At 45.8% G+C, this 27,960-nt stretch overlaps 3 protein-coding genes across 8 annotated transcripts in view; 1 reads left to right on the top strand and 2 right to left on the bottom strand.

The window, feature by feature from the left end:
- Positions 1 to 92: 92 nt before the first annotated feature.
- On the top strand, positions 93 to 12,441 carry LOC130160851 (transcription factor IIIB 90 kDa subunit-like). The gene is made up of 7 exons (XM_056363626.1): positions 93 to 313; positions 1,402 to 1,606; positions 10,237 to 10,317; positions 11,601 to 11,774; positions 11,895 to 11,926; positions 12,003 to 12,075; positions 12,380 to 12,441. Exons 2-7 carry the CDS (start codon positions 1,423 to 1,425, stop codon positions 12,397 to 12,399), a joined length of 564 nt encoding a protein of 187 aa, XP_056219601.1. The 5' UTR covers positions 93 to 313; positions 1,402 to 1,422; the 3' UTR covers positions 12,400 to 12,441.
- Positions 2,065 to 10,230, bottom strand: LOC130160849 (uncharacterized). Of its 6 annotated transcripts, none has more exons than XM_056363622.1 (7): positions 5,693 to 10,230; positions 5,187 to 5,356; positions 4,665 to 4,762; positions 4,452 to 4,567; positions 2,889 to 4,358; positions 2,492 to 2,788; positions 2,065 to 2,147 (listed from the first exon to the last, which is right to left on the bottom strand). In XM_056363622.1, the coding sequence occupies exons 1-7, from the start codon at positions 5,697 to 5,699 to the stop codon at positions 2,131 to 2,133; spliced, it is 2,175 nt and encodes a 724-aa protein (XP_056219597.1). In that variant the 5' UTR covers positions 5,700 to 10,230; the 3' UTR covers positions 2,065 to 2,130. The 6 variants fall into 6 exon arrangements, with proteins under 6 accessions (XP_056219597.1, XP_056219595.1, XP_056219593.1 ...); XM_056363620.1 differs by having other exon boundaries at positions 2,065 to 2,788; positions 5,693 to 5,810; positions 6,092 to 10,230; XM_056363618.1 differs by having other exon boundaries at positions 2,065 to 2,788; positions 5,693 to 6,533; positions 6,708 to 10,230.
- A 55-nt stretch (positions 12,442 to 12,496) lies between the features above and the next one.
- The window catches only part of LOC130160778 (BTB/POZ domain-containing protein 6-B-like), a 17,185-nt gene continuing 1,721 nt past the window's right edge, over positions 12,497 to 27,960 (bottom strand). Inside the window, exons 2-13 of the mRNA XM_056363480.1 lie at positions 25,714 to 25,904; positions 25,253 to 25,335; positions 25,046 to 25,163; positions 23,879 to 24,012; positions 23,701 to 23,838; positions 22,889 to 22,981; positions 22,753 to 22,804; positions 22,560 to 22,667; positions 15,528 to 15,768; positions 14,809 to 14,899; positions 14,465 to 14,583; positions 12,497 to 13,939 (exon numbers count right to left, since the gene is read on the bottom strand). Of these exons, the coding sequence (XP_056219455.1) occupies positions 12,907 to 13,939; positions 14,465 to 14,583; positions 14,809 to 14,899; positions 15,528 to 15,768; positions 22,560 to 22,667; positions 22,753 to 22,804; positions 22,889 to 22,981; positions 23,701 to 23,838; positions 23,879 to 24,012; positions 25,046 to 25,163; positions 25,253 to 25,335; positions 25,714 to 25,904 (2,401 nt within the window). The 3' untranslated portion in view covers positions 12,497 to 12,906. The remainder of the gene's footprint in view (positions 13,940 to 14,464; positions 14,584 to 14,808; positions 14,900 to 15,527; positions 15,769 to 22,559; positions 22,668 to 22,752; positions 22,805 to 22,888; positions 22,982 to 23,700; positions 23,839 to 23,878; positions 24,013 to 25,045; positions 25,164 to 25,252; positions 25,336 to 25,713; positions 25,905 to 27,960) is intronic.

Below are 27,960 nucleotides of genomic sequence, written 5' to 3'. Positions count from 1 at the left end.
TACTCAGAGCTTATTTTTTCCGTCTTCGATAAAGTAACTCCCCGCACTCGGAGGTCCGGGCCTCGCGACGTCACTGCGAGGCGCCACAGGAAGAAAACAACCACCAACCAGGAACATGGATGAATTATATCAGAAACCGTTCAGTGATCAATAATCTATTTTAATGATCAGAAGTTCAATCTCCGGGTTCCTGTTTGTCTGTGGTTCAGTCTGGCGGAAGAATAGATGGATTCTGGGAAAGCAAGGCTGACGACACAAACGGCTGCTCCGTGACTCTAACCGCTAAAGCGGATTCTGTTGTTTTCTACTGTCGGTGAGTCCTGACGTTAATGTAGTTAACGTTTAACGTAATGTTTTCCACGTCTATCCAACAGTACTTCACACGTTGAGCTGCTGATAAAGTTTTACTGTGTTTGAATCTGAACCAAACGGTTATTGTTTTCATGATCGATTAATCCGTCGATTATTTTCATCAGCGATTCATCAGTTGATTAAAATTACTTGATAAATCGGTTGTCCTATAAAATGTCAGAAAACAGCGAAAGTTCACAGTTTTCAAAGTAACTCAATACGTTCAGATCTCAGTACTCTGATCCACAGACGTATCTATCTATCTATCTATCTATCCATCTATCTATCTATCTATCTATCTGTGACATCATCAGCTTCGATGTCTGGCAAAACATCTGGCAGTATGAAACATAAAATGTCATATTTCTGAATGGAGTCTGGCACAGTGTTGCCTCTCTATAAACTGCCTCCAGTAGTTTTAAGTCGATGTCTATGAAGTATGTATGTAATTGAAAATGTATTCATATATAATATATATTTGTATAGGTCTGTGAAGTAACTTCAGTTGACAAACTCCAACCAAAATCTGAATGTCAATGTTCCTGTCTATCAGCCAAAGCAAAGCTGGACACAGGGGCCATACGTCTGATGAACAGTGACTGAAATTGTTTTTTTTTTTCATCATTCCCATTTCAAAATGTTCATCTGAAAATCTGACACGTCTTTATTTGGAATTAAAATAGTTGCTGATAAACTGAGGAACAGCCATTTCGTATTCAGGCACTGTCAGAATGGTTCTAATGTTATGATAATAGTGATACTCATAGGTGTATTAAGGTTAATAATAATAATTACATTAACAATAAGTGTAGTAGTGTCAGGTCTGGATCCTGGATCAGACACCTGAAGAATGAAGACAGAAGCTGTGCATCATGGGAGTTCTGTCAGGATCAGTTCTGGATGTTTAACGTATGATGAGTCTCTAATGATCCTCTAGTTTAATTACAGTTTAACAGAGTAATAGCTTTCTTCTGTCTGATCTCAGGTCAGTTAAATCATCTCCAGTCTCACCTCCTCCTCCTCCTCCTATGTGTGATCCCCTCCCTGCAGGTTTTATTGACCCCCTTCACCATGAGCTCCAGGGTATGCCGGACCTGTGGGGGGGCAGATATAGACGTGGATCAGGCTCGGGGCAGTGCGGTGTGTACTGGATGTGGTTCGGTTTTGGAGGACAACATCATCGTTTCTGAGGTTCAGTTTGTGGAGGGAAGTGGAGGAGTTTCATCTGCTGTGGGACAGTTCGTCTCTGCTGATGGTGAGACACCAACACTTTGTCAAATCTGACTGTCAGGGCCCAGATCCCCTGTAGAACTTGTAGTTAACAGGTGAGGTCAGGGCTTGTGACAGTATATTTCTGACTGGAGTCACTCTCTGTTCATGACCACCAGCAGTTTAAAGGAACATGTCAGAGTCTACTGAGGCACTGCAACAAGATACAGAGGACACTCCAAACTCCAGTTTGTCCTTGTTCACAAGAACATGAGGAAATATTATTCATGTTAGGTCATATAAATTTTGTTTTTTTCAGTAAGAGATGAACAATAAGATATCTTATTACATCCACATCAAAATGGAAACAGTGATCTTTTATCTAATATATTTATATTCTAGGAAAAGAAACTTCTGATGACTTTAAATTATGAATATTACTTAGGGGACCACACTGATGGTTCTAATTCTTTTCCTGTAGCAGGTAACAGAGCATCAAACAGCTGAATGAACAAACTGAACCTTTATTGAATCAAACTGCAGACAGAAGCTGTTTGTTTCTGGTCTTCATCAGCTAAACTGTTTACCTGAAAGGAAAAGACAAACAACAGTTACACCCTCAGAAATAAGACAGCATTTTATCTATCTATTTTCATTTTGAAATGTTTTGTTCATCAGTGGGACCAGTGTAAATGTTTGCTAAGTGCTATGAAAGAAACAATTTGTACAGTACAACAAGTTTAATCTTGACCCGTCTCAGTCTGAACATTTTTGAAAACAATGAAAAAAAGGGTTTTATTTTTCTCCAAAATAGTCAAACATTTTCTGGCTACCAAGTTTCTAAACCAGACTTGAGTCTGTTGGTCCCTCTGTTTCTGACCTGAGCAAAGTTCATTATCATGAACAGAGATCTGAATGTTGAAGGTGTTACCTCTCATGATGCCTTGGTGAACACTGGATCCATACTGACTGCCACAGTCTGACCTGCTGTGGATCTTCAGGCCTGAACCTGGAGCACCAGAACCATTAAGACTTGTGTGAGAACCAGTAAACCCAGCTCCTCCTGCAGTGGGATTCAGGCCCTCATGACTCGATGTGATGGGATCAGTTGGTTTATCTTCTCTGAGATCGGTCGTCCTGCTGGTTCCTCCTCTGATGACAAAGTCAGGGTTCTGGAGGTTCTGCACTCTGGACTGGTCATCAACCTGGAGATGCATGTGAGACGCACCTGATGTTTGAAGTCAAAAAAAAAAAATTTTAAACAGGGGAAAAATAAATAAATGAATAAATAAAAGATCTGATCAATATCTGGTGACTCTTGTCCCTACCTGTTGGTTGAGAGATGTTTCCTAGAGATTCCTGTCCCCCACTGTTTCCCATCTCAGCCATGGACTGGACCAGTTTCTGCTGATGTCCCTGCTGGTTTGGGGATAGATCAGTGAGCTGGATCACTGCAGACTGATGCAGTTTGACTCGGACACTGTGAACACCTTGTCCCTGCTTTAGTTTTTGAAAGCCTGTTTGTTCCTGTCTTGTGTTTGAACTTTTGTGGTCTTGAAGCTGTAGGGAGGTCCAGTGGTTCCCATCACTGCTGACAGCTGTCATACCAGTGCCATACTGGGACGGATTAGAGATTTGTGAGTTTTCTTGTTTGACAACAGGTTTCTGGTTTGTCTGATGTCCAGAAGACACTAATTTGCTCAGAGGTTTGACTCTGATGTTCTGTACTCCAGACTGAACCGTCTCAATGTTCCTCCTTTCAATGGACCCAGTTCTTTTCAGCTTTTGGTCAACCCAGCTGGTTGCAGTAGATGCTGCTTCATTGCTGACAGATTCCAGAGTTTCTTCAGACGAGTCAGTGACAGTATTTTTGTGTTTGGTATCAGTAGGAACATCTTTCTTGTCTCTGCTGGGCAGGTGTAGTTTGCCACTGATTGTGCTGATGTGGTCTGGGCTGTACTGAGCTGGTGGTTGAAGGACTGGGCGAAGTTGGGAGGCTTGAGAAGGATCATACTGACTTTGAGGCTGGTAGACAGGCCTCTCCTCCATGTTTACCATTGCACCACCAAAAGACCCCTGAGAGTTCAAAGGTTGCTTAGTCTCATGTTGCTGGTTCAGCTCTTGTATGTCAAGACTAAGATCGACTTTCAGATTCTGCACGTCTTGATTTAGCTTAACGATTCCATTTTGGCCAAGAGTAGACTGGTACAATATCTGGCCAGAGTGCTGGGTATTTAAAGTGTTCAGACTTGGAAGTGTCACAGTTTGGCCCGAGCTCCCCCAACTACTTTCCAATTGTTCAGCAACCACAGGACCAGGAGTCCTGCTAAAAGAATCCAAGACCAAGGCAGGGATGTCATCTCTTGATCCTGAATGTTCACCTCTCTCTTCTACAAAGTCCAGGCTTGGTGTGTTGAGGTTTGAAAGCTTAATGCCGTCTTGCAACTGGTTATATCTTAATAAATTTTGGTCCTCTGCCAGGGACATGAGAGGACCAGAGAGAGATGAAACCTGCTGAGGGACTTGGTGGGTACTAACAGTTTGAGGTTCAGCAGAAAGATTCAGGATTGAAAAAGTTTGTTGGTCGTGGGAGGAGGATGCCAGCTTGTTGTGTCGCCCTGGTACTGTAATGAAGCGGCTGGGTCCAGGTTTGGGCCGAGGCCGGATGCCAGGGTGAGAGAAGACTCCACCTGCTGAAGGGATTTGGTGGGTTTGGTGGATGTGGTTAGTTGGGGTATTGATGGCATTTCTAGAAACCTGATGCGAGCACTCATGAGCAGGGACTTTACTTGCTGAATCTGCAGGAAAATAAAGAGATTTTAAAATTCTGCCATTGAAACCACAAGTTATTCACATTGTAAATTATTTAGACAAATTAGAAAAATTGTTACCTTCAAGGCTCTCAAAGACTTTGACTGAACCATACCCAGGAGTCTCTGATCTGAAGGTCCTGTCCACAGTAAGTCTGTTGACTCCACTCAGTGGATAGAAGCACCTAACAGTCAACCTGTTGGAGAATCAGACACATTTCTTAAACTGTCTTGAATACTGGTTTCGTATCTACTGGTTGCAGCTCCAGCAGATCGTCTGAGGCATTTCCTTACTTGAACTGAGATTCCCTGGTGATCAAGTTTGGTCCATCTGCGATCAGCTGTCTGTCATGGAGGATCTCGTTCTCATAAACCATGTACGACTCCCCAACCTGTTGAACCGTCTTCAGTTACAAAACCTTACTACGCCTTTACATTTACTCACCTGAACATGCAGCATCTAAATGGAGATTGTTTACCTGCTCCTCTTCTTAAATCAGATATAAAAAAAAATCATATTGTGGCCCTTTCATGACACCAAATGAAAAACATTTACAATGAATTGATCACTAATTCTATTAAATGTAAGAATGTCAGTAAAAAAAAAACAAACCTACAAAGGATTCAGTTTATTATCAGACAGCTGAAAAAACTGCACATTTTTACATCTCAGAACCTATAATTGAAATTTGGTATTTTTGCTTAAAAATTAAATAACCAATGAACTAAATTAATTCCAACTAATCAACTACTTGTTTCAGCTGTATTCTTGTGGTTGGCAACAACCTCACCCCACCCAGTATTTTTGAGTCGTACCATCGCTCTCGTGCCACAGGAATCCACCTTGAACTCAAACAGGACTCTGGATCTGTCAGCCTGTTTGGGTCCACATGTGCGGTCCAGTAAACTGGTTCTTTCAGGGCGCACTGTGGGCCAGGTGGCTGTTGGAGTCATTACCACCGTCATGGTCCCGTCTGCAGAACAGACTGAAACCACACAGGGTCAATGTTACAGTTGGAGCCGAGTCAGAGACTGGACCAATCAGGACTATCAAGAGTGGGTAGATGGCTGTGGCTTGACCCTTTTGAAATCTTTTACAAACTTGGTCTCAATACTCTTGTAGACCCTTTAATCTCAGCATCAGCCCGTTTTATTTAACCCCAACACAAATGTGTTAAGCCCTTCACTCAACTTCACACTGAGCTTCAGGGCTGAACTCAAAACCAATTGAGGCCTTTTGGGATGAGTCAGGATTATACAAATTCATTTTAGGTTAAAATGCATCTTCTTTAGGTTGAGTCTATAAGTGGAATGCAGGTTACCTATCATGTCCTCTGTTTTGAAGAGGCAGCGTTTTGAGGTGGAGGTCTGGACCTCCAGAGTTTTGGAGTCTCTCAGAAGAAGCTTAAATGTTCCATAAAAATCTGACAGGTTGATCCCCTAGAGAGAAGGAGAAAAAGAAAAGAAAAAAAAAAAAAAAAGCGCGAGTGTTGGCTATAGGGCTGCAACACTCAACATTTTCATTGTTGATTAGTTTAGTTTTACATTCTGATAAAATGTTTAGTTTATAAAACATCCAACATATTGAAATGATTAAAAGGAGCACAGCTATATTTACATTAACATTGAAATTCAAATCCCTTGAATTGCATTGAAAATTCCGGTGGCGGTGATTTCCGGACTACCTGTCTGTAGTGGGCCATCATGCTTTGTGGACTTACTTCGTATGTGTATCCGATGGAGAACACAGGGACTTCTAGGTTGGTTTTGTGGGTGTCATGGTGAAGGCGGTACCCTCTCTGAGCCGCTAGCTGCGATGTCAGAGGCTCGTGGTCGACACCCACCTCCCAGAGACTCTCGGCTCGAGGCGGTCGGACCAGGCTGAAGGTGATTCCTCTGTCTGAACACTGAGCTGTGATCTCAGGAGGGACTTCAAGAAAGTCAAAATTTCAAACTAGATCGTACTGATGGTTTTACATGTTGTAGTCTGACTGAAGGGTGAAACTTATTTCTAAGCAGCAAAGACCAGGAAACAATGTACGTACATGCGTTGAATACTTGTGCTGTGATTAATGTGTGGTGGTAGTAGGAGTCTCCCTGGGGCATGATGGTTAAAGTGAAGTTTATATCTATGGAGTACTGCACTACTCCTCCACCCAGGTACTGTTGGAGAACACAGGTGTCAGAGAGGTCACAGCAGAACACACTTCTAATAACATTTATATTAAGTTTTGGTGAAGAAATATATCGTCTTCTCAGTCACTACAAGAAATACAACAGTAACCACAACTACCACAAACAGGCCAGCAGGTGGTCCTCGTTCTGTGGAGTCCTCACCATCCAGTGGACAGCGGCGTCCTCGAAGGGCAGTCGGAGCTCATAGGCTCGGCTGCCATTAACGTGAACAACAGGACTGATGCTAATGGCTCGTTCAACACTCTCTGCCATCATCAGCTGCTTCCTGTTGATCCACACTTCCTCTAAAATGACATCAGCAGGAATGTTTCCCAGGTAGATGCTGAACACCTGGTCATCACTGATGGTCTCTACAGGAGTAAACACAAGTCAGAAAATGTTTCCGGACAGAATGAGAAAGATTCTGATACAGAACACTGGCAGATAAGACATTTGAATACATCATCATTCATTTATAAGTTGTAGAGAGAGATCAGGGAGTAGGATGACTGGTCCTTCACAACAGAAACATTGCAACTGTTTTGTATGATGTGTTGGTTAGAAGCAGCCCATGACCTTTATTGCTCTGTAAACAGTCAGTGAACTGAGAGACTTACGGTCGAGACTGAAGGGTGGACGGCACAGCGGCGGCGTGTCGAGCACTCTGAGCATTCGGTGTCTGGTGTTGATGCTGCTGCTGTCTTCATGCAGCAGAGAGAAGACGTGTTCATACAGTAGGAAGATCACGTACAACTCCTTGTACATGTTGTTCACCACAAAACTCTGCAGGAAGAAGAAACTGACAGCTAGATGCAGACTTTACACTGACTTCAGTCCTCACTTTGCATATACATGTCACTTGGAATAAAACAACATCTTTGTCAAAACTTCCTGTCTGAAGAAGGACTGTACCTTCCGGTAGCCACCCTCTGCCCCTAAAGGAACCCTGATCTGGACTAGTCTTCCTTGTTGGACCAGACTGAATCCTCTGGTGGTGGCGGTGGGTTCGTCCAGCAGTACACCTTCCACCCCAACACTGAGGTTCTGACTCTCAAATCTCACAGCCTCTTCAACCAGAGGGTTCATGATCCAGGGGACATCCCAGAGCAGCCAGGCACCGTCAAAAGAACCTGAATCTGAGGAAGGATCAAGAGACATCATTAGCCATTAACCTTTTACCAGTCAGACAGAAACCATCTTCCTATGCCTGTGGAGGAGAACCTACTGACTGTGCAGGCCATGGACATGTCGATCATCGCCACCATCCGCTTTCTCTTGAAGAGCAGGGAAACTTGGACGACCTCCACAGGGACACCATCCACCTGACGATAACATTTCATTATGACTTCCAGACACGCATGACAGATGGGGAAATTAAATGCTCACTCTCCAGGGTGAGAGTTAGCAATAAATCAGTGACTTATTTAGATGTTAATAAGTTTGTTCTGAATATTACTGTAAACAACAACAAAAACAACAACCCAGGTGACCCTCTCAATAACTTGCAGACATGTGGACTAAATTGAAATTCTCAAAGTGCCAAGAACTGTCAGAATCTGTAAATCAGTCCACAAAGGGCCTCACATAGGCTTCCTGTGTACTTCATAGAACTTGTCTTGGGATGGTATAGACTCTTTTTTGACGACATGTGTATTGACACATGAACAGAATATAATAATATTTTGAACTTTTCTGTTATACATTATGATAGTTAGACAGACCTACAATATGAGGGTTCTCAATTGGAGTACTGTTAAGAACCATTCAGAAATATACTTTGAAGAGGATTATATTGTAAAAAAAAAAAAAAAAAAAAAAAAAAAAAAACTTGAATTAATCTCCACAGAGAGTTTCATAATGCAGCCTTGCAGACGATGACAATAAACCTGTCACGATGCAAATGACAAAAGCCTTGAAGTGTAATTGACACACCACCAGGGAGGGTTCTAAAACTGTGACTGGTGTCTGCTAATATAGCTACCCACCATTATGACCTTGGCGTGCAGCTGTTTGTACTGGGATCGAAGCACCATCCTCTGGGTGGTGGTGGTCAGGCTGTAGCCCTGTGTCTGGGCCTCACTAATGGACATGGAGGACACCTGTCCATCACTCTGCAGGAACATCAGCTGCCAGGCCGTACCTGCCGTCTTCTGAGCCTGAACACCACCAACCAAACACACCGGCAAAACTTTAGATACCAAGCATTCAGATTCCAGCCTGGGTTTTGTTTCGGTAGCTTGGTGCTTACAGATAACATTAGTCTGACCGGCACAGGTAGAAATATCATAAAAACCACAGTGTGCTCCTGTCCTCAGTTGATGTTTACTTCAATATGCATTGGTGTGATCTTACCTGAGACAACACCGCCTGCCACACCTGTCCGCCCTCCCCCCGTTGACCTCCACATGAAAACTCTCTGTTCACATTCACCTGTTCAACACCATGGCACCACATTTAAAACACAGTCAGTCTGACATGTCGATCAGGTTTCCCATTTTAGACACAACCTCAAGTGGTGGAAGGTATTCTGACCTCCATGTAGTCTTCCTCACAGATAATCTCTCTGTGGGTCCAGATCAGACCAGAACAGACTGCAGAGACAGGTCGGCTGATCCACCCACCCCCACCGCTCACAATCACATTAAATCTGAAGGTGAACACCTCGTCATTCTGGAAAAAACACATACACAAAGCCTCAGAACAGCTGCAGTCAGTCTTTGGGATGACCAGAAATAACAAAGTGGAGCTACCTGGTTGTGGGTCAGGTGAAGTTACCTGGTTGTGGGTGAAGCAGGAGTAGTATGAAGCTCTGAAGGTGGTGAAGCCGTCCATCTTGAAGGTGCTGATGGTGTAACCACAACGCGAGGCGAGCTGCTCACTGATGGAGTGGACTCCATTTCCATCTACACCAGGACGTTACAGTGTTATCTGTGCTACACCAAACCATTACAGGCAGCCTGAAGTTTGATCATCATAACAGGAAGAACCGACCTACGGCCTCGAAGCGAGGCGTTTGTACCGAGGCCACCTGGATCCACAGGTAACGGTCCCGACACTCCGACTGAACATCAGCCTCCACGAATCCTGACAGGACATGAGTATCATTCAGCAGGTCAGAGGAAACCAAGGAACTCGAGTCAGGTTTCAGTGTCTGTGGTTTGTATTAAGAACCTTAAGATTACCAGCAGAGACTGTTAAGAAACCAGTTTACCTTCCAGGTGACCTGCGGCTGTTGTTCCCTCTGTGAACTTGTAGCAGAGAAAGACGAGCCTAGGAAAAAAAGCATTTTTTAGTTGTCCAGGTGAGACGTTTGTTTTACCTGTGCAGGTGAGACGGTAAATTCTACTCACCTGATAATGAAAGCAACAGTTTTCATGTTGAATCAGGAACAGAAAACAGAACTGTTTCTCTCTTTGTTGAAGAAAACTTCCCCTCTGCAGCCAGGTGAGCTTATCACCTGGTGGTCATGGTTACAAAGCGATGGTCCCAGCTGAAGGGGGTTGAGTCTGATTACAGGTGGAGCTTCAAGCCAAGCAGGTGGATGTAGAAATATAAGTGAATATATCCAGTCAGTGTTCAGTGATCCTCTTGGATCAAATGATGTTGTTCTTCCTGTCCATATGACAGTAGCTTTATCACCTGACTGTTCCAGTCTGAACACCTGACCTCACCTGTCCCCCTCCTCTTTCAGGCCCAGTTAAAGCTCCTCTACTTGGTTCTGGTTTCCACACTAGTGTTGGTAAAGAGTCCAGAGCCCAGACCCTGCAAAGTGGTAAGTATATCCAAAATCATCATTATCATCATCACCATCACCATCATCCTCATCTTTGCGATAACACAGCATACAAATATGGTTTGAATGTTCCTAGAATCTATGATCTTTCTCTTACAAATTCTTGTGAAATCATACTTGACTCGCTGCCTTTGAATCTGGTTAAAGTAGAGTGACAGACAACCACTCACTAATATTACAAAATTACATTGTAGGCATTTATTATGTTTATCTACTATTTTACTCAGATATTGCACTATTTCTATGAACCTATAGACTTTGGTGAACACATTTCAATCATTAAAATAATTCATCCACATCAATAAAGGTTTGTTTTCACAAGAGATTTGAAGCTAACGAACTATGCTTCAGTTTTTGAGCATTTGGGCTGAATGATTTGTTTACACAGTGAGTGGCCCCATATACAGAAAGCTGAGATTGTTCTGAGGATAGTGATATAAAACACTGATATTATCTTATATGTAAGAACCTTATAAAATGTGTTTTAAGAAATAATGGAGAAAATGCCCTCAGACCTCAGAGGGTTAAAGCACTCTGGTGATGTCACAGCTCCCCAGATTTCCCAGTACAATACCAGTTTGTACTGGTTGTTCTGTCACACGATGCTTATGCTCACCTGAGTGCTAAAGCTTCGTAAATACTACAACACATTACATCACAGTCACACCTGCTGAATCATGACATCGTCTGTCCAGTTCAACACCAGTCCTGCTTTATTAGTCGTGTGTTGAAAACCAAGTGCTACATTGGACACCTGAGAACCACCTGGAACCATGTTTCACCTCCTGATCAGAACCCAAATTCAGTTACAGTGAACAGTCCACAAAGTTTAGGCAGAACAGAAGCAGAACCAGAACCAGTGAGCAGAGCCAGAGATAGGGATTGTTATCTGATCACTTATCTGAAGATTGACAAAATCTTACAGCACAGACCTCAGGTTCACACACATGACTTGAATAAGAACTTTGATACTGAGTGAAGAGAGGTAGCAGCCGGTCTGAGGCCCCTGAGGCAGCCTCAGACCGGCCCTTGATGGGAGTGACAGCACAGGTGAGGTGGTGACATGACTTTCAGTTCATTGGATGACGGTGGAGAGGTGGAACTTCAGTGTGATGACGAGATGAGGCCAACGGCCTCATAAAGAGAGGAGTTTAAATTATTCTCTTAAATATCCATGACAACGGTCTGAGGGCAGTAATAATTAACTCTTTATGTCTCCAAGTAAAATATACAGTGATAATCAGGTGTACCTGTCTCTCAAGGTAAGCGTCAGATACAGCAGCTGGGCAGTCAGCTACAGCTGAACCAGCACTGTTTGGACACAGCCTTTAACTTCTTCAAGATGGTTGTCAGTAAACATTTGACCCGAGGACGTAAGACGGAGCACGTCATCGCCGCCTGTCTCTACCTGGTGTGCCGCACTGAGGGGACGCCGCGTATCCTAGCAACCGCTGTGTGTGTGATTTAATCTTTACCTGTCTCAGCTGAATGTTAAATCTGTCTGGACCTCACTGTGGCCCCCCACACTTTGATGTTCTTCCTGAACTGTGCTGCAGACATGCTGCTGGACCTGAGTGACCTGCTGCAGGTACGACTGACCTCACACCTGCTCTCACCTGATCTCACAGTAGACTCGATTTTAACCTGGCGTTTCCTGTGTCCAGGTTAACGTTTACATCCTGGGAAAGACGTTCCTGCTGTTGGCTCGTGAGCTCTGCATCAACGCTCCTGCCATCGGTAAGAACCTTATTCTCGTTAAATAACCTTAGGTTTCTCTCAGTATTTCCACATTGAGTCTGAATTTAAGTGTGAGGTATTTACCTGAAACAAATCTTCAATCATCATTACATTTGTCTTGTTTGTCAGAAATGAGCATTTGACCGATGAAATCAGTTTCACATTAACGAGATCAAAACAGCAGCTCCTCCGACAACATCCACGTCTTACTGAATCATTTCAATAACTACAAGTTAGAAACTCATGTCCCTGTAAACAATCAACATGCTGATCTTGTCTGGACCCCAAACTTTGTCTTTCATAGGAAGCTCAAAAATCAAATGATCTCTTTGGGCTCAGACCATCACTGACCAGGGAGAAGTGAAAATAAAACAAGACGACAGTGTTTCTAAGACTTGGTGTCAGAGAAGTTTATTCTCATAAATTTGACCGGGTGTCCAGTGACTTTACCAACGTCCTCCCTTTAGGAACTGCGGGGAAAAGTATAGGACTACATTTCCTATCAACCACAACAGGTCATCATAGCTGTAAAGGCTGAAGTAGTAACATGTGACTCTGTGACTCTAGAAAATCTAGTGGCAGCTGCAGGAAACTACATCAGATATTTCAGGACTAAACCTCAAAGAAATAGCAACACAGTTTTGTTTCTGTCACTTCAACTTTATTTTTCAGTTTAATTTCCTTTTAAAAAGCACTGATACAGCAGACAGCCAATCAGCTCCCAGTCCCATTACAACAGTCCGTCTATCAGAACCAGAGCTCCTGTCTTTAACTTCACCACTGTGTTTATTGATTGATTAAAGGCGTTGAACCTGTGTGTCAGGCTCTGTTTCAGCAGTAGAATACCAGTTCAGGGATCTGCCCCCCCTGCACGCCGGTCCCGTTGGTACTGTCTGATGAACACTGAAACTGGAAGGTCACTTTCCCACACTGCACCTCGGTCATCCCCTCCTGTCCAAAGTAACTCAGTTCATTTCCATCCAGAACGGCGCTGACCGTGTAGAAGGTGTCCTGTTCTACCTGGACCGGGTGTTCGAACCATACGGGGAAGGTATTGCTCGACCCGTCTGACAGGAACTTGGTGAAATTCTGGGCCAGGGCAGTTCCTTGCCTCTTCAGTTCAATCTTCACGCTGTACTCCGCCTTCCCGCTGCTCGACCCGTACAGACCGAGTCCGGCCATGAACATCCTCCGGTCCACTGCGAACTGGATGCTGTCGCAGCGTCCCCTATAGCGCCACTGGTTGCTCCGGTAGGCCGAGGACTGGAAGCGGTGGCACCTCTGCGGCACAAGTCCGGCCCGCTTTATCAGGGGAAACTCCAGCCTGGGTTTATTGGTGGCGGTGAACCACAGGAAGACGTCACGAGTCTCTTTCAGCGTCAGAACATCTGACTGTGCTGCCCCATCTGCAAACTCCTGTAGCGTCATGGATGGGATCCGGACCAGGTACAGGGCCTTACCCAGCACTGCCCGCTGGTTCCTGGGGGTCACCACCAGGCCCTGCCGGCGACACACAGCTGCTGCCCAGCTCAGCACCGCCTGGAAAACCACAACCTCACGCATGTTGAGTGTTTCTCTCTGGAGGATGATCTCCAGCGTGGGCAGGTCAATCTCACAGAAACCTTCAGATCGCAGAGCGAGCTCGGTCTGAGCGTCAATCACCTCCCAGCAGCGCTGCGTCAGTTCCGGCTCCTCAAACAGCCGGCTCTGAGAAAGCAGGACACAGGCGTTCTTCGCCTCCAGACTGGTCTCCAGGAAGGTGACGCATGCCTTTGCCAGAGCAGGAACAATGTACTTCTTGGCAGCATAGAGGGTAGCGAGCACGGTGTCTGCCTCCAGCTCGATCTCATCACTGTACATGTACCTAAGACAGAGCACACAGCAGGACAAGGACATCTGTCATGGACCTGAGAGACAATGATCAACAGACTTAAAACATGCCAATTACTTTAATGAAAACTAGGCTTACAGACATTTGAACACTGGTGTTGGGTAGTTCAGTCTTTGACCTCCTGGGCACTAAACTCCTGTCCCTCTTGGAGCACCGAGACTCCTTCACTAATCTCTCAACCTTCCTTGAGGACTTAAAGATTCCTGAAGGACTATTGGAGCGACAGCTGTCTCTCCAATCTGATTGACATGTGGACAAGTTGAGCTGGGACTGAACCACCAACTTTATGATTAATGTCTAAAGTGTCCTTAAGCAAGACACACTAGAATTAACATTTTATCAGACCAGAATCCTCTTTAAGACCCCTGAGGCAAAACAATCTTCATCTGCACATCCTTGTGAAGCTTGGAGGCATGCTAAGTTAGCGCCAGTCAGTGACTTGTTTAGTTCAGGACTCTGGTCTTTAAAGCCACTGAATCATCCTAAGACTGGACTCACTTCAATAGGATGAGGAAAGCAGCCGGCTCCACGTCAGGGATGTGGATCTCAGATTGTCCCTCAGCCAGATCTCCATAAAACATGGCTCCAAACACCGAGCTGCCCACTGCCAGGACATACTACAACACAGACAGACTAGTCTGAGCCGGACAGGACACAACACCAAGGTGTACTGAAGAGATAATGAGGCTCAAAGCATGTGTCATGTCATGTTACTACAACTGAGTCAAGTTTCATGCTGCCTGCGAGAACAGAGAACACAACAAATTATGTTTTATTTACATAGCACTGAGACTCAGGTGACTTCAGGTAAGTCCAGGTATAATGTAAACTAGGTCCTGTACCTTATGAGCAGGGACTCTCTGAGTTTCTCCTGGAGGACCGACGATGAAGTGGACATCAGCCATCTGCTCGTTGTTGAACATCAGAGCGTTCCTGCAGAGATACACAACAACATGTCAAGAACAATACAAACAACATCGGAACGACTCGGAATGAACCAAAACAGCAACCCGAAGAATCTAACTCTTCAAAGTCAGTTTTACCTGAGGTGAAACAAACTTTTACTAATTATAACTACGATTCAGGAACAACAGGAAGAAACTGGAAAAAATGACGGCAACACCCACAACTCAAGTAATATTTAAAAATACTCTTACAACTCAAAGTGGTGCTGGAAATGTGTTTTAGACTTTGCACTGAGAAAAGCTTTTCCTGTTTCTGAGGGAACGTCAATCTGATCCCACTTTACTGAGCAGCATAATAATACTTCAAACAAGAATATGCTAATTTCATTCAAAGACAGGTGGTTAAATTAGTATGAGACGTTCATCCAGTATCTGTTGTCTTTATACTATCTGAAGATTGTCCCTCAGTTCACTAAATCCCTGCAGCACCTGAAGGCAGCAGGACACTGCAGTCAGAGACATAGTTAAACACACCTGGAAACGACACCAACACACTCAACACATCACACTGTTCTGTAATATGTCCTGTCTCCTCCATCAGCACCAGAGTCGTGAGTGTTGTCCTGTTGTCCAATCAGCAATCAGTTATAACTCACCTCTCTCTGAGGGTGGGGTGTGCGGCCTGCCAGCTGTCTCCCTCCTCTCCCACATTGTTGTTGCCATTTGGCTGATCGGTGTCTCGCTCGCAGATGTTTTCGAACGTCGGCTCCGGTTCGCTCAGCTGGATGAAACTCTTCTTCGCCTCCACCACCTCCACCACATTACTGTGGGGGAGGCTGGTGGAGAAAAGTTCAGCCGCCATCTCCTCCTGCTCCTTAAAGGACGAGCAGCGAGGTCAAGGCCTCACAGCATGATGACAGCTTCCTGTCAGGATAAATCTGAGGATTGTCATCCATGTTGTCACAGAACATATTCCTGTCTCACTGTTGTTCTGACCATCAAATCATCTACTAATTTACCTGATTAATCATTTAGGCTGTAAAATGTCAGAAAACAGTGACACTTAGCTTTATTTGTAAACAACAACATAAAAGCAGTAAATAATATTTCACTGGTTTCCCAGCAGGCATTTGGTTTTAGTCTTCCTCATAGAACAGACCACAGCTAAAACAGCCATTTACATCTGCATCCTAAATGTATACTACTACTACTACTGTCAGAGTACACCTGCAGGTAGTTTATGGTATTATTAACAGGCTGCAGATGTCATCCATCCAGCAGGTGTTCAGGTGTTGCTCAGGTTGGTATTAACTCTGTAAACAGTAGTGACCTGGTAGTTCACTGGTTACTGTGACAATCTGAAACATCAGCCTCACACCAGTCTGTAGTTTATTTCCTTCAACACACACGTGTTAAAAGAAAATGATCTGAACCCTCTGCTCACAGACGGAGTTTAATGTCAGTCTGTTCATATACTGTGGTTTCAGTTACATTTACTCATTTGAAAGACTAATAACAGGTTTCTGTTCAGTGACTCTAGAGCAGTACCCGAGAGAACCTGAGACCCGGTCTTCTCTGAGACCTGGACACCGTGTTACAGGGGTCGGGTCAGTCCTGAGGGTCGTGGATCTCAAGGGTCACTTTATTGTGTACCACCGGGTCTGACTGCGGTTACTAATCGAGTCCGGTTCTCCGCCGTAGCTCCCTTAGTTCAATAATCAGTCATCCGGTCCGTCGGCTCAGATAGACGTCATGTCTACCGTTACACCGACAGTGTGTGTCACTGTCCGGTTAAGCTACATTAGGCCTGTTGCTGGTATCTCCGGTAACGACACAGCCCCATTAACACGGAGTCGGTGTGTTTTACCTGCCAGACTCCCGCCACACGCTATTTCTGCCGTTGAAAACACTCCGACACCAGCTTCGGTCCGTTTCTCCCGACGCCATTTTAGATCCTGTACATCCGTCTTCACCGAGCTGCTCCGCGAGATGGCGACAGAGCGCGGCAAACTGGTTTAATGTTGTTTTTTAATGTGCAGAACAACAGGAGGTCTTATACATAATATTTAAAACTATATTTGTCACATCAAGTTTATACTCGATTACTTAGCGTCATAGTCAGTAATGTATGTCCTTGTTTCCTCTCCTCCTCCTTGTTTCCTCCTCCTCCTCTCCTTGATTCGTCACCTCCCCCTCTCGTTTCCTCTCCTTGTCTCCTCCTCCTCCTCCTCTCCTTGTTACCTCTATTCCTCCTCTCCTCTATTCCTCCTCTCCTTGTTTCCTCTCCTCTTCCTCCTCTCCTTGTCTCCTCCTCCTCCTCTCCTTGTCTCCTCCTCCTCCTCTCCTTGTTTCCTCTCCTCCTCCTCCTCCTTTCCTTGCCCCACCCACACACACACAGACCCCTGTCTCTACATCCCTCGGTTCGCTCACATGTTGGAGTTCGGGGTGAAGACTCATGAGGTTTCCATGACAGCTCTTCGTCTGGTTCAGAGGATGAAGAGGGACTGGATGCACACTGGACGTCGACCGTCCGGCCTCTGTGGAGCAGGTAGAACATTGTTGTTACCATTGCAACAACAAACATCAACAACAACATAAGATTGTTAACATTAGATAAACAATATGCCCCCACAGCTCTCCTGGTAGCAGCTCGGATGCATAAGTTTCGTCGTACAGTCAAGGATGTGATCAGTGTGGTGAAAGTCTGTCAGACCACTCTGAGGAAGAGGTGAGACCTGCAGTAGATCACAGTAGGTCACAGTGGATCACAGTAAATCACAGTGGATCACAGTAGATGGCGGTGCCCTTTCTCCATCCCTGCAGGTTAACAGAGTTTGAGGACACGCCCACCAGTCAGCTGACCATCGATGAGTTCATGAGAGTGGACCTGGAGCAGGAATGTGATCCGCCATCTTTCACCGCTGCTCAGCACAAGGCCAAGATGCAGCAGGTAGATCTGTCTCTTGATTAGCTGCTGAACAACCAATGATCAGTAACTAACCAACTTCCTGTCCTCTTCCTCTGCAGCTGGAACAGGAACTGACCAAGAAGCTGGATGAGGTCGAAGGTCAGTGACTGACTCTGGGGTGGGGGGTGGGAGGGTGTCAGGACGGTGCAGGCCACTGAGTTAGAACACTTTAAAGACTAACACTTTTCCCTCTGGTCCTGTCAGGAGAGATCAGCTGCTACAAAGACGAGATTGAGACGGAGCTGGAGAAGAGCCGACCTAAACTGAGAGGAATCTATGCCGCCTACGCCAAAGAAATTGGTGTGTACTGATCCACAGTCAGGTGAGTCTACCTGTCCAACCTCAGACACTCAGATTCAACCTTTCCTTACTCCGTGGTTCTCAGACCCCGAGGACGCGGAGACTTTGTCCTCCACCTCTGAACCGGAAGAGTTGGAGGTTGAAGACGCAGAGCTCCAAGCTGCCACTCAGCACCTGACCCAGGACTTCCTGTGTCAGGTGATCCAGGAGGAGGAGGAGGGGCGGGAAAAGAGGACAGGTGATGGCAAGCAAGAGTCGAGACCAGACAAAGGGGGGGCGGGGCCTCAGCGTCAGGTCCCACCTCTGGCCGTCATCCTGGGGAAGCTGCCAAACACCTCCAGCCTGGACCTCCAACAGACCTTCCAGACTTTCAACAAGTCAGAGACCGGCCAGACACCTGACAGTAAGACCAGGAACACCTCTATTACATCATCATGACATCATCACAGTCAGAGGCAGGCGAGGACAGGTTGTGTGGTGTTTATTCTGCTGTTGATTGGATGTTTCTGCAGATGATCAGTCGGACAGTGGAGAGCTGGACCTGGACGGTATTGATGATCAGGAGATTGATAAGGTCAGTTCATTCATCAATCACTGTATTGATCCCTTCTGCACCCTACATGAAAACTGACTGATGAAGCACAAACATAAAGGTAAGTCGTTTGTAGGATAAAATCATTATGTTTCCATTAGTCACACAGATTGTCAGTCATCTTGAAAACAGGCTGAGCTACTTGTGTCTGCCTATAGAGGGCATCACTCGCACACAATGGTGATTTACATAAAGGACAAGATGACGGTTTTGTTGCTCTAATTCTTGGAACAACATTCGTCTTTATTGGTTTTTCTCTGCTTTACTCTTGTCTGGAGAAGTGAACCACCTTCATAGATAAACATTTTTTACTGTGAAGGATGTCTGTACAGGATGTGGTGTCTTCTTCTTGAGTCTGATTCTCTGCTGCCCTCTGTGCTGCAGTACATCCTGAATGATAAGGAGGTGCAGGTGAAGACGGAGCTGTGGATGAAACAGAACGAAGAGTACCTGAAAGAGCAGAGAGGTCGGATCTTCATCATTTTCATCTACATCATCATCAACAGCAGAGCAAAAGCACACAAGACTTTTTACAGTCACTGATGATGAATTTAAAGAGACACTAAACATTCAAACCCAGCTCCACCTCTGAACACTGAACTACAAGCTGATTATCAGTATGTCGGCTCCACGCTGTTCTATCAAACCATTTCAGAATTTACAAAAGACTGATAAAAAATATGTTCTACTTTTGTTTCACTCAGCACCACAACAGAACACATTTCAGCTGTTGTGAGTCACAAAAGATAAATATTTAAGACCTATGACTCAAAGACTGACATTTAAAGAACTATAAATCGTTTTGTCAGTCAGCACAGCAACTCAAAAAACATTTTTTTTAAATAATATAATGTAATATATAATAAACGATTTTTTTGCAGAACACCAACAGCATACAACGTTACTCACTTAGTGTTGTTTGTTTCTTGTGTGTTTACAGAAAAGGAAGAGAGGATACAGAAAGAGAAAGAACAGGGGGTGTATAGAGAGAAGGTGAGTGTGTTTCCGAAGCACAGGGTTTCCCAGGCTGGCGACCAGGGGCTGTCCTGGTCCACCTGATCCGACCTCCTGACCTTTCTTCAGTACAGCTGTTTCATCACGATGCTCCATTTAAACACAAATACACAAACAACTCATTCACACAAATAACATCAACATGAATCATGTCCCTTCAGTTACTGAACCCACTGCGTCCACAGTTAGCAGTTAGCACACAAGCTAATTCTCATTTGTGCTCTGATAAACAGTACATCACATTCACGTCCTCCTATCCCGCATGAGCACGGTTTCCATGGTAATGCAGCTGTTTCATCAAGGCCTTCGTTATACGGACGTTGGCGGGGTTTCTTCTAAACTGCCCTCAGATGGACTTCCCCCTCCTCTTTGTTCTTAAGCTTTATTCCCTAACGTCTTATTAATTGTCAGATTATAAATGTTTGTGTTCAGGTCAATCTGAAGAAAACTTTTAAGTTTTAAAGTAAAGCTAATTCATAATGTCACTGATAACATCTGAACTGACCGCCGTGTGTCTGCAGAAGAAGAAGAAGTGCAAGAAGAAGGAGCAGATCGAGGCACTGACGGCCGGCGAGGCGATCGAAAAGATGCTGGAGAAGAAAAAGATCTCCAGTAAAATCAACTACGACGTCCTCAGAGACCTGAACAGCAGAGGGATGGGGAGCGGGGGAGGCAGCAGCCCCAGCAGAGCCTCCTCCGACCCCCCCGACCCCAACAACACCAGCACACGGAAACGACTCAACCGCCGCCGCCGCAGGAAGACCAGCGAAGCTAACCAAGACCTTGCGGCTAACGCTAGCATCATGGGGAAGAGGTACAATTGATAATCTATAATCTGTATACAATGTATAATCTATAAAATGCATGCATGATTGATTACTGTATTTGAATAATCTGTAATCTTCATGTACAAATTAAAACTAAAGAATCAAATATTTCTTTGTTTTTCTTCCTGAACTTTATTTTGTAATTTTATCTCCTTTTGTTTCAGGTTCCGTCGCCTCATTTCCTCCACAACAACAAAGAAGAAGAAAATTGCCTCTCAGGTGAATTACTTCACCCGCTCCCACTCTGTGTGTGTGTGTGTGTGTGTGTGTGTGTGTGTGTGTGTGTGTGTGTGTGTGTGTGTGTGTGTGTGTGTGTGTGTGTGTGAAGTTACTGTTGTAGTTAAAACTTTGTTTCACCTCTCAGGTAGAAAACTCCGTCACCATGACAACACAAACGTTATCAGAGGCCACGGCTGAGCCCCCTCCTGACCCTGAACCAGACACCAGCTCTGCCCCACCAGCTGCCCCTACCACGGTGGAGGTGGAGGAGGAGGAGGAGGAGGAGGAGGAAGAGGAGGTGGAGGTGGAGGAGGAGTGTGTCAGCGCTCTCCAGCTTGTGGGAGGTCAGTCATGCTTTTATTGCGAAAATCCAGGTTTTAAGCACAGAGGGACTCTACTGAAAAATGTTGAATTATAAGAAAGTAGAGATTGATTGATTGATTGATTGATTGATTGATTGATTGTGTTCCTCAGATTACGGCTGTGAGGCGGAGGAGGAGGAAGTCTTCTAGGTCCGTCCTGGTGACCTTTGACGTCTCTGTCCAGTTTTTGAAGGTCTGGATCTGTCAGACTGAGGCAGCTCGACTTCGATGGATGAGGGTTACAGATCCATGACAGATATCAGTGATCAATCAAACAAGGTGAATTATTGATGAAAAGCATCACTGCACTTTTGATTTTGATGCTTTTTATTTTGATTTTAAATCATTTGTTTACATCAAGTTGAATTAGTATTAAATTTGTACTTTGATTGATCACTGATTGATTGATTTTATAACACTCATGTTCATAATGTAAAAAGCACAGTGGTAGTTTCAGTCAGATGTTTGTGTATTTTTAATATCCATGTGTATAAAGATAAAACGTTGATGTAGGTAAATTTTAATCAGCTTTCATTTTCTTTTTAGACTGAATCAGCTGTTTTTAGTGTTCTGGTGTTTTATTTTGACAGGTCAGTTATAAATGCATAATTGTGACCTTTAGTCTGTTGTTCCAGATGAGATGTAAAAACATAATGATGACACTGAAACAACAACAACAACAACATTCCCTCAGAGAATAAACAAACTCTGATTTTTACAGTTTGTCTTTGTCATGTTTTAAATAAGAGAAAAGTGACACGTCACATTATCAACATTTAAAATCTGAAACCACTGAGTCACAGCAGCTACCAATCCAATATCAGATTAATATCAGATCAATATTTCTTTGAGGGGTTCATGGGACATCCTGACTGCTCCGCTCCTGACAGTGGACGGCTACATGTTAGCTGTAAGCTAGCTGTTTCTCCAGTTTAAACATCTCTAACTTGAATGTCTTTTTGCATCAGTTTATGTCTCAGTGCTTCTGAACGTAACTCGGCGTTCTACGAGAACACAGACGGAACATCTTCTCACTGGAAGTCATTTATTCACACATAACATTTTTAAAGAAGCAGTCCAACAAAATGACTGTTTGTTTTTCCACCTTCAGTGGAGCTAACGGTTTCTCCTGCTCCCAGTGTGACGCTAGGCTAACAACCTCCTGGACCTGTCTCTGTCCTGGACTCAACTGGTCTGACTAAGACACAGAGCTGGTCCTTTAAACCTCTGTAAGGTCCAGATGCAGGATGTCTGCCTCGGACTCTTTTTGTTGAAATGTTGGACAGTGACACACTGAAGATCTCGTCCTTTCAGACCGCCTGTCAGACGAGCTGCAGGGTTCACTGTCACAGAGACTCAGTATCCAAATGTCTGTTTTATGGCCTGGAAGTAGAAGCGGGTCCAACCCTCCCTGGTGGAGTCCTCTTCCCCAGCAGGGACTCCTCGACACTCCATCCTCAGCTCAGTCTCGTCTCCTCGGTCCTCCAGGTCCAGATTGATGGTGGCATAATGCTCTGTTGGGGAAAAAAGAACAAACCTCAGATGTCCGAGTGTCCCTGAAAACAGAGCGTGTGACAATGACGCAACAGGAAGACGCACCGCTAGGCCACGTCCTGAACCGCCACCTCATCTCGATCCTCTGGTCCGGCACCTGGGGGGACGAGCAGCGGTCTGTTTACCATGGTGATCTGACAGTCTTACTGACTTCCAATTGGTTGATCAGCTGTGACCTCACCAGCTGTGTGAACTCTCCGCTGACGCTCCCATCCAACAGCTGGAACCTGCCTCCACGACAACCGTCGACCAACGCCACCGAGCGCGTGAACACCTGAACAAACTGGAAAGACAGTAAGTACTGCAATACTACTATGGTACTGCAATACTACTGCGGTACTACTATAGTACTGGTCTGTCCTGGTTGCATTCCTGTCCTGGTCTGGTCTGGCTCAGTCCTGGTCTGGTCTGGTCTGGCTCAGTCCTGGTCTGCTCTGGCTTAGTCCTGGTCTGGTTGGGTCCTATTCTGGTCTGGTCTGGTTGCATTCCTGTCCTGGTCTGGTCTGGCTCAGTCCTGGTCTTGACTGGCTCAGTCCTGGTCTGGTCTGGCTCAGTCCTGGTCTGGTCTGGCTCAGTCCTCGTCTGGACTGGTTTAGTCCTCGTCTAGTCTGGCTCAGTTCTGGTCTGGCTCAGTCCTGGTCTGGTCTGGTTTAGTCCTGGTCTGGTCTGGTCTGGCTCAGTCTTGGTCTGGACTGGTTTAGTCCTGGTCTGGTCTGGCTCAGTCTTGGTCTGGACTGGTTTAGTCCTGGTCTGGTCTGGCTCAGTCCTGGTCTGGTCTGGTTGGGTCCTGGTCTGGTCTGGTCTGGTCTGGCTCAGTCTGGGTGTGGACTGGTTTAGTCCTGGTCTGGTCTGGCTCAGTCTTGGTTTGGACTGGTCTAGCTCAGTCCTGGTCTGGCTCAGTCCTTGTCTGGACTGGTTTAGTCCTGGTCTGGTCTGGCTCAGTTCTGGTCTGGCTCAGTCCTGGTCTGGTCTGGTTTAGTCCTTGTTGCGGACCTCCTGGTTGATGAAGGTCCTGTAGAGCTCATCAGCTGATGTCTGGAAGGTCTCCTTCAGATTAAAGCTGCAGGTTGGGATACGAACACCTGAAGGACAGGGGGCGGGGCTAGAGGAACACCTCGGGGTGGAGCTGATCTGTGGGAACCACAGAGGTCAAAGGTCATGTTCAGTCAACATGAGCAGCAGCTGAAAGTAGTTCAGAACTGGACTCCACCTGGGCTCTACTGGTCTTGATCTGGTTCTTCTGGGTCAGCTCAGGTTGAGGTTTTGGTTCGTTGGTAGAGGGTAGGATCATCCCCTGACTGAACTCTGAGGTCAGAGGTCAAAGGTTACCACAGGGATCTTAGGTTCAGACCTGTTCAGACCAGTTCACCTGTTCATCAACAGTGATCAGCTCTAAGTTCAGGTGTGAACAAACCAATGACACAGTGAGGACGACTCTGAGACCCGATGACCCAGACCACATTCAGAGGTGGTCTAGACCAGGGGTCGGCAATCCGCGCCTCCGGAGCCGCATGCGGCTCTTCAGCCTTTCTACAGCGGCTCCCTGTAGCTTTGAGAAAATAAAATAATATGAAAATAAATAACGGCTATTTTTTCTTTTAAAGAGACACGTAATATTTTGGAGATCGAGGTGACACTGATAATATTTCGTCGACTAAAATATACGTCACATCTTACAACGTCTCCATAGCAACGTTTACAGCCTACCGCCTCTTCCTGCCGCCGATAGTTGGCTAATCTTGAGTTTCAGACCAAGCTAACCATGGATAATAGAGAGTTCGATTGTTGTGCTTGGCTGAGGATAAAAACAGAAGAGGATGATTGCACAACGAAATGGACTTGAGTCATAATTAAATACAAACTGTTCTCATGTTTACTCTTCTTAAAGCTATTAGGCTGCAGCTACATGTTTTATTCATTTCAAAGTGGGTTACTTTTTATTTTTTTAATCCTCCACAAATAAGAGAGGGACTCGAGGCCAGCATAGTTCTGTCTTTTATTTAAAAGTATGCGTTTGGTGTTTTCCTTTGTTACAACAGCTAAAACAGCAATGAAACGTCAAGTTTTTTTGTAGTTCAATAATTTCATAAATAAACTATAGTTCTTTTATATATAGTAAAACTATTTATAAAAATCTTACGCTGTGTTATCTTCATTTTAAGGGTCGAATAGGTTTTGCGGCTTCAGATGATTTTTATTTGTGGGAGAGAAGACAAAAATGACTGTTTTAATAATAAAGGTTTCAGACCCCTGGCCTCGACTGAACAGGTCAGAACTCGTGTGAACAGGACCGTACTGATCTCTGATTGGTCAGTGGTGATGCGTTCAGGTACCAGACCTGATTTGAGCTGGTGGACATACTCGCCCAGAATCCTGCGGACCTCCGGAACCCCGGTCCTCTTCATGAGGTCGAGGAGGGGCGTGTTGGGCTGGTCTTTACACAGAGACACCGAAATCTGTACAGGAGCATGGTCATTAATACAATCACTGATCATTACTCTGATCACTGCACTGTCTGATCAGGACAAAGAGGTCGTTGACCCACATCCAGGTCGTCCATGTCGTTCTCGTCGGACAGGTTGGACACGTCCACAGTTCCTCTGTACTTCACTCCACTGCTGGAAGTACCTGTAACGGTCAGCACCACAGAAGAAGAGGGACACCTGTGTGATGTCAGAGTGCAGCAGATAAAACATGACATCACATTCAGACACAAGCCTCCACCCATACTGGACACATATGTGTATACATTATTACTAATCTAACCAAATACCGCAGTTGCAGGTACAGCAGCAGCACCTTGTTCCCAGTGCAAATTACCCACAATCCTCAGGAGTAACGATCCAGAGTTACCTAGAGTGTGAACAGGACTGAGGACCTGGACCAGTGAGAGACCCGAGCCTGTATTATGTCGGCTCACTTTGTACATGTGAAACACCTATAGTGTGATGTCACCGATCACATTTCAGTGTGTGACATCATCAGTGATGTCACGGACGGACTGACCCAGCCAGCTGGCCCGCAGCTGCCACTCGTAGAAGAAGAAGAGTTTCCCTTTGCGGTTGTTGATGGAAGCTTCTCCGTCCAGTTTGTTGACGTCGGTCAGCTGACACGCCCCCTCCGGTCCCGCCACCCGGACCCCGAGCAACAGCTGACGCAGACGCTGCAACGACCAGCCCGAGACGTCCCGCTCCGTCCTGAGGACAGAGACAGACACCTTAGTGTTCCTGCTGCTCCTGGACTCACAGAGGAGGACGGGGTGAGGGAGGGGGTGAGTGTGTGAAGGAGTGAGGGAGTGAGTGAGTGAAGGAATGAGGGAGTGAGTGAAGGAGTGAGGGTGTGAGTGAGTGAAGGAGTGAGTGAAGGAGTGAGTGAAGGAGTGAGTGAAGGAGTGAGGGAGTGAGTGAGTGAAGGAGTGAGTGAGTGAAGGAATGAGGGAGTGAGTGAAGGAGTGAGGGTGTGAGTGAGTGAAGGAGTGAGTGAAGGAGTGAGTGAAGGAGTGAGTGAAGGAATGAGGGAGTGAGTGAAGGAGTGAGGGAGTGAGTGAGTGAAGGAGTGAGTGAAGGAGTGAGTGAAGGAGTGAGTGAAGGAGTGAGGGAGTGAGTGAGTGAAGGAGTGAGTGAAGGAGTGAGTGAAGGAGTGTGTGAAGGAGTGAGTGAAGGAGTGAATGAGTGTGTGAGGGAGTGAGTGAGTGAAGGAGTGAGTGAAGGAGTGAGTGAAGGAGTGTGTGAGGGAGTGAGTGAAGGAATGAGGGAGTGAGTGAAGGAGTGAGTGAGGGAGTGAGTGAAGGAGTGAGGGTGTGAGGGAGTGAGTGAGTGAAGGAGTGAGTGAAGCAGTGTGTGAGTGAGTGAGGGAGTGTGTGAGGGAGTGAGTGAAGGAGTGAGTGAGGGAGTGAGTGAAGGAGTGAGTGAAGGAGTGAGTGAGGGAGTGAGTGAAGGAGTGAGGGTGTGAGTGAGTGAAGGAGTGAGTGAAGCAATGTGTGAAGGAGTGAGTGAAGGAGTGAGGGTATGGGAGTGAGGGAAGGAGTGTAGGAGTGAGGGAAGGAGTGAAGGAGTAAGGGAGTGTGTGAAGGAGTGAGGGAGTGAGTGAAGGAGTGAATGAGTGTGTGAAGGAGTGAGTGAGTGAGTGAAGGAGTGTGTGAGGGAGTGAGTGAAGGAGTGAGGGAGTGAGTGAAGGAGTGAGTGAGGGAGTGAATGAAGGAGTGAGGGTGTGAGTGAAGGAGTGAGGGAAGGAGTGAGTGAAGGAGTGAGTGAAGGAGTGAGGGAGTGAGGGAAGGAGTGAATGAGTGTGTGAAGGAGTGAGGGAGTGTGTGAGGGAGTGTGTGAGTGAAGGAGTGAGTGAAGGAGTGAGTGAAGGAGTGAGTGAAGGAGTGAGTGAGGGAGTGAGTGAAGGAGTGAGGAAGGGAGTGAGGGAGTGAGTGAGGGAGTGTGTGAAGGAGTGTAGGAGTGAGTGAAAGAGGGAGTGAGTGAGTGAGTGAGTGAGTGAGTGAGTGAGTGAGTGAGTGAGTGAAGGGGTGAGTGAAGGAGTGAGTGAGTGAAGGGGTGAGTGAAGGAGTGAGTGAGTGAAGGAGTGAGGGAGTGTGTGAAGGAGTGTAGGAGTGAGTGAAGGAGTGAGTGAGTGAAGGAGTGAGTGAAGGAGTGTAGGAGTGAGTGAAAGAGGGAGTGAGTGAGTGAGGGAGGGAGTGAGTGAAGGGGTGAGTGAAGGAGTGAGTGAGTGAAGGAGTGAGGGAGTGTGTGAAGGAGTGTAGGAGTGAGTGAAAGAGGGAGTGAGTGAGTGAGGGAGGGAGTGAGTGAAGGGGTGAGTGAAGGAGTGAGTGAGTGAAGGAGTGAGGGAGTGTGTGAAGGAGTGTAGGAGTGAGTGAAAGAGGGAGTGAGTGAGTGAGGGAGGGAGTGAGTGAAGGGGTGAGTGAAGGAATGAGTGAGTGAAGGAGTGAGGGAGTGTGTGAAGGAGTGTAGGAGTGAGTGAAAGAGTGAGTGAGTGAAGGAGTGAGTGAAGGAGTAAAGGAGTGAAGGAGTGAGTGAAGGAGTGAGTGAGTGAAGGAGTGAATGAGGGAGTGAGGGAAGGAGTGAGGGAGTGTGTGAAGGAGTGAAGGAGTGAGTGAGTGAAGGAGTGAGTGAGGGAGTGAGGGAAGGAGTGTAGGAGTGTGTGAAGGAGTGAAGGAGTGAAGGAGTGAATGAGGGAGTGAGGGAAGGAGTGTAGGAGTGTGTGAAGGAGTGAGTGAGTGAAGGAGTGAGTGAGTGAAGGAGTGAAGGA

Source organism: Seriola aureovittata, chromosome 19 (assembly GCF_021018895.1).
Source record: "Seriola aureovittata isolate HTS-2021-v1 ecotype China chromosome 19, ASM2101889v1, whole genome shotgun sequence".
Lineage (NCBI taxonomy): Eukaryota > Metazoa > Chordata > Actinopteri > Carangiformes > Carangidae > Seriola > Seriola aureovittata.
This window is presented reverse-complemented; position numbering and strand designations above follow the sequence as displayed.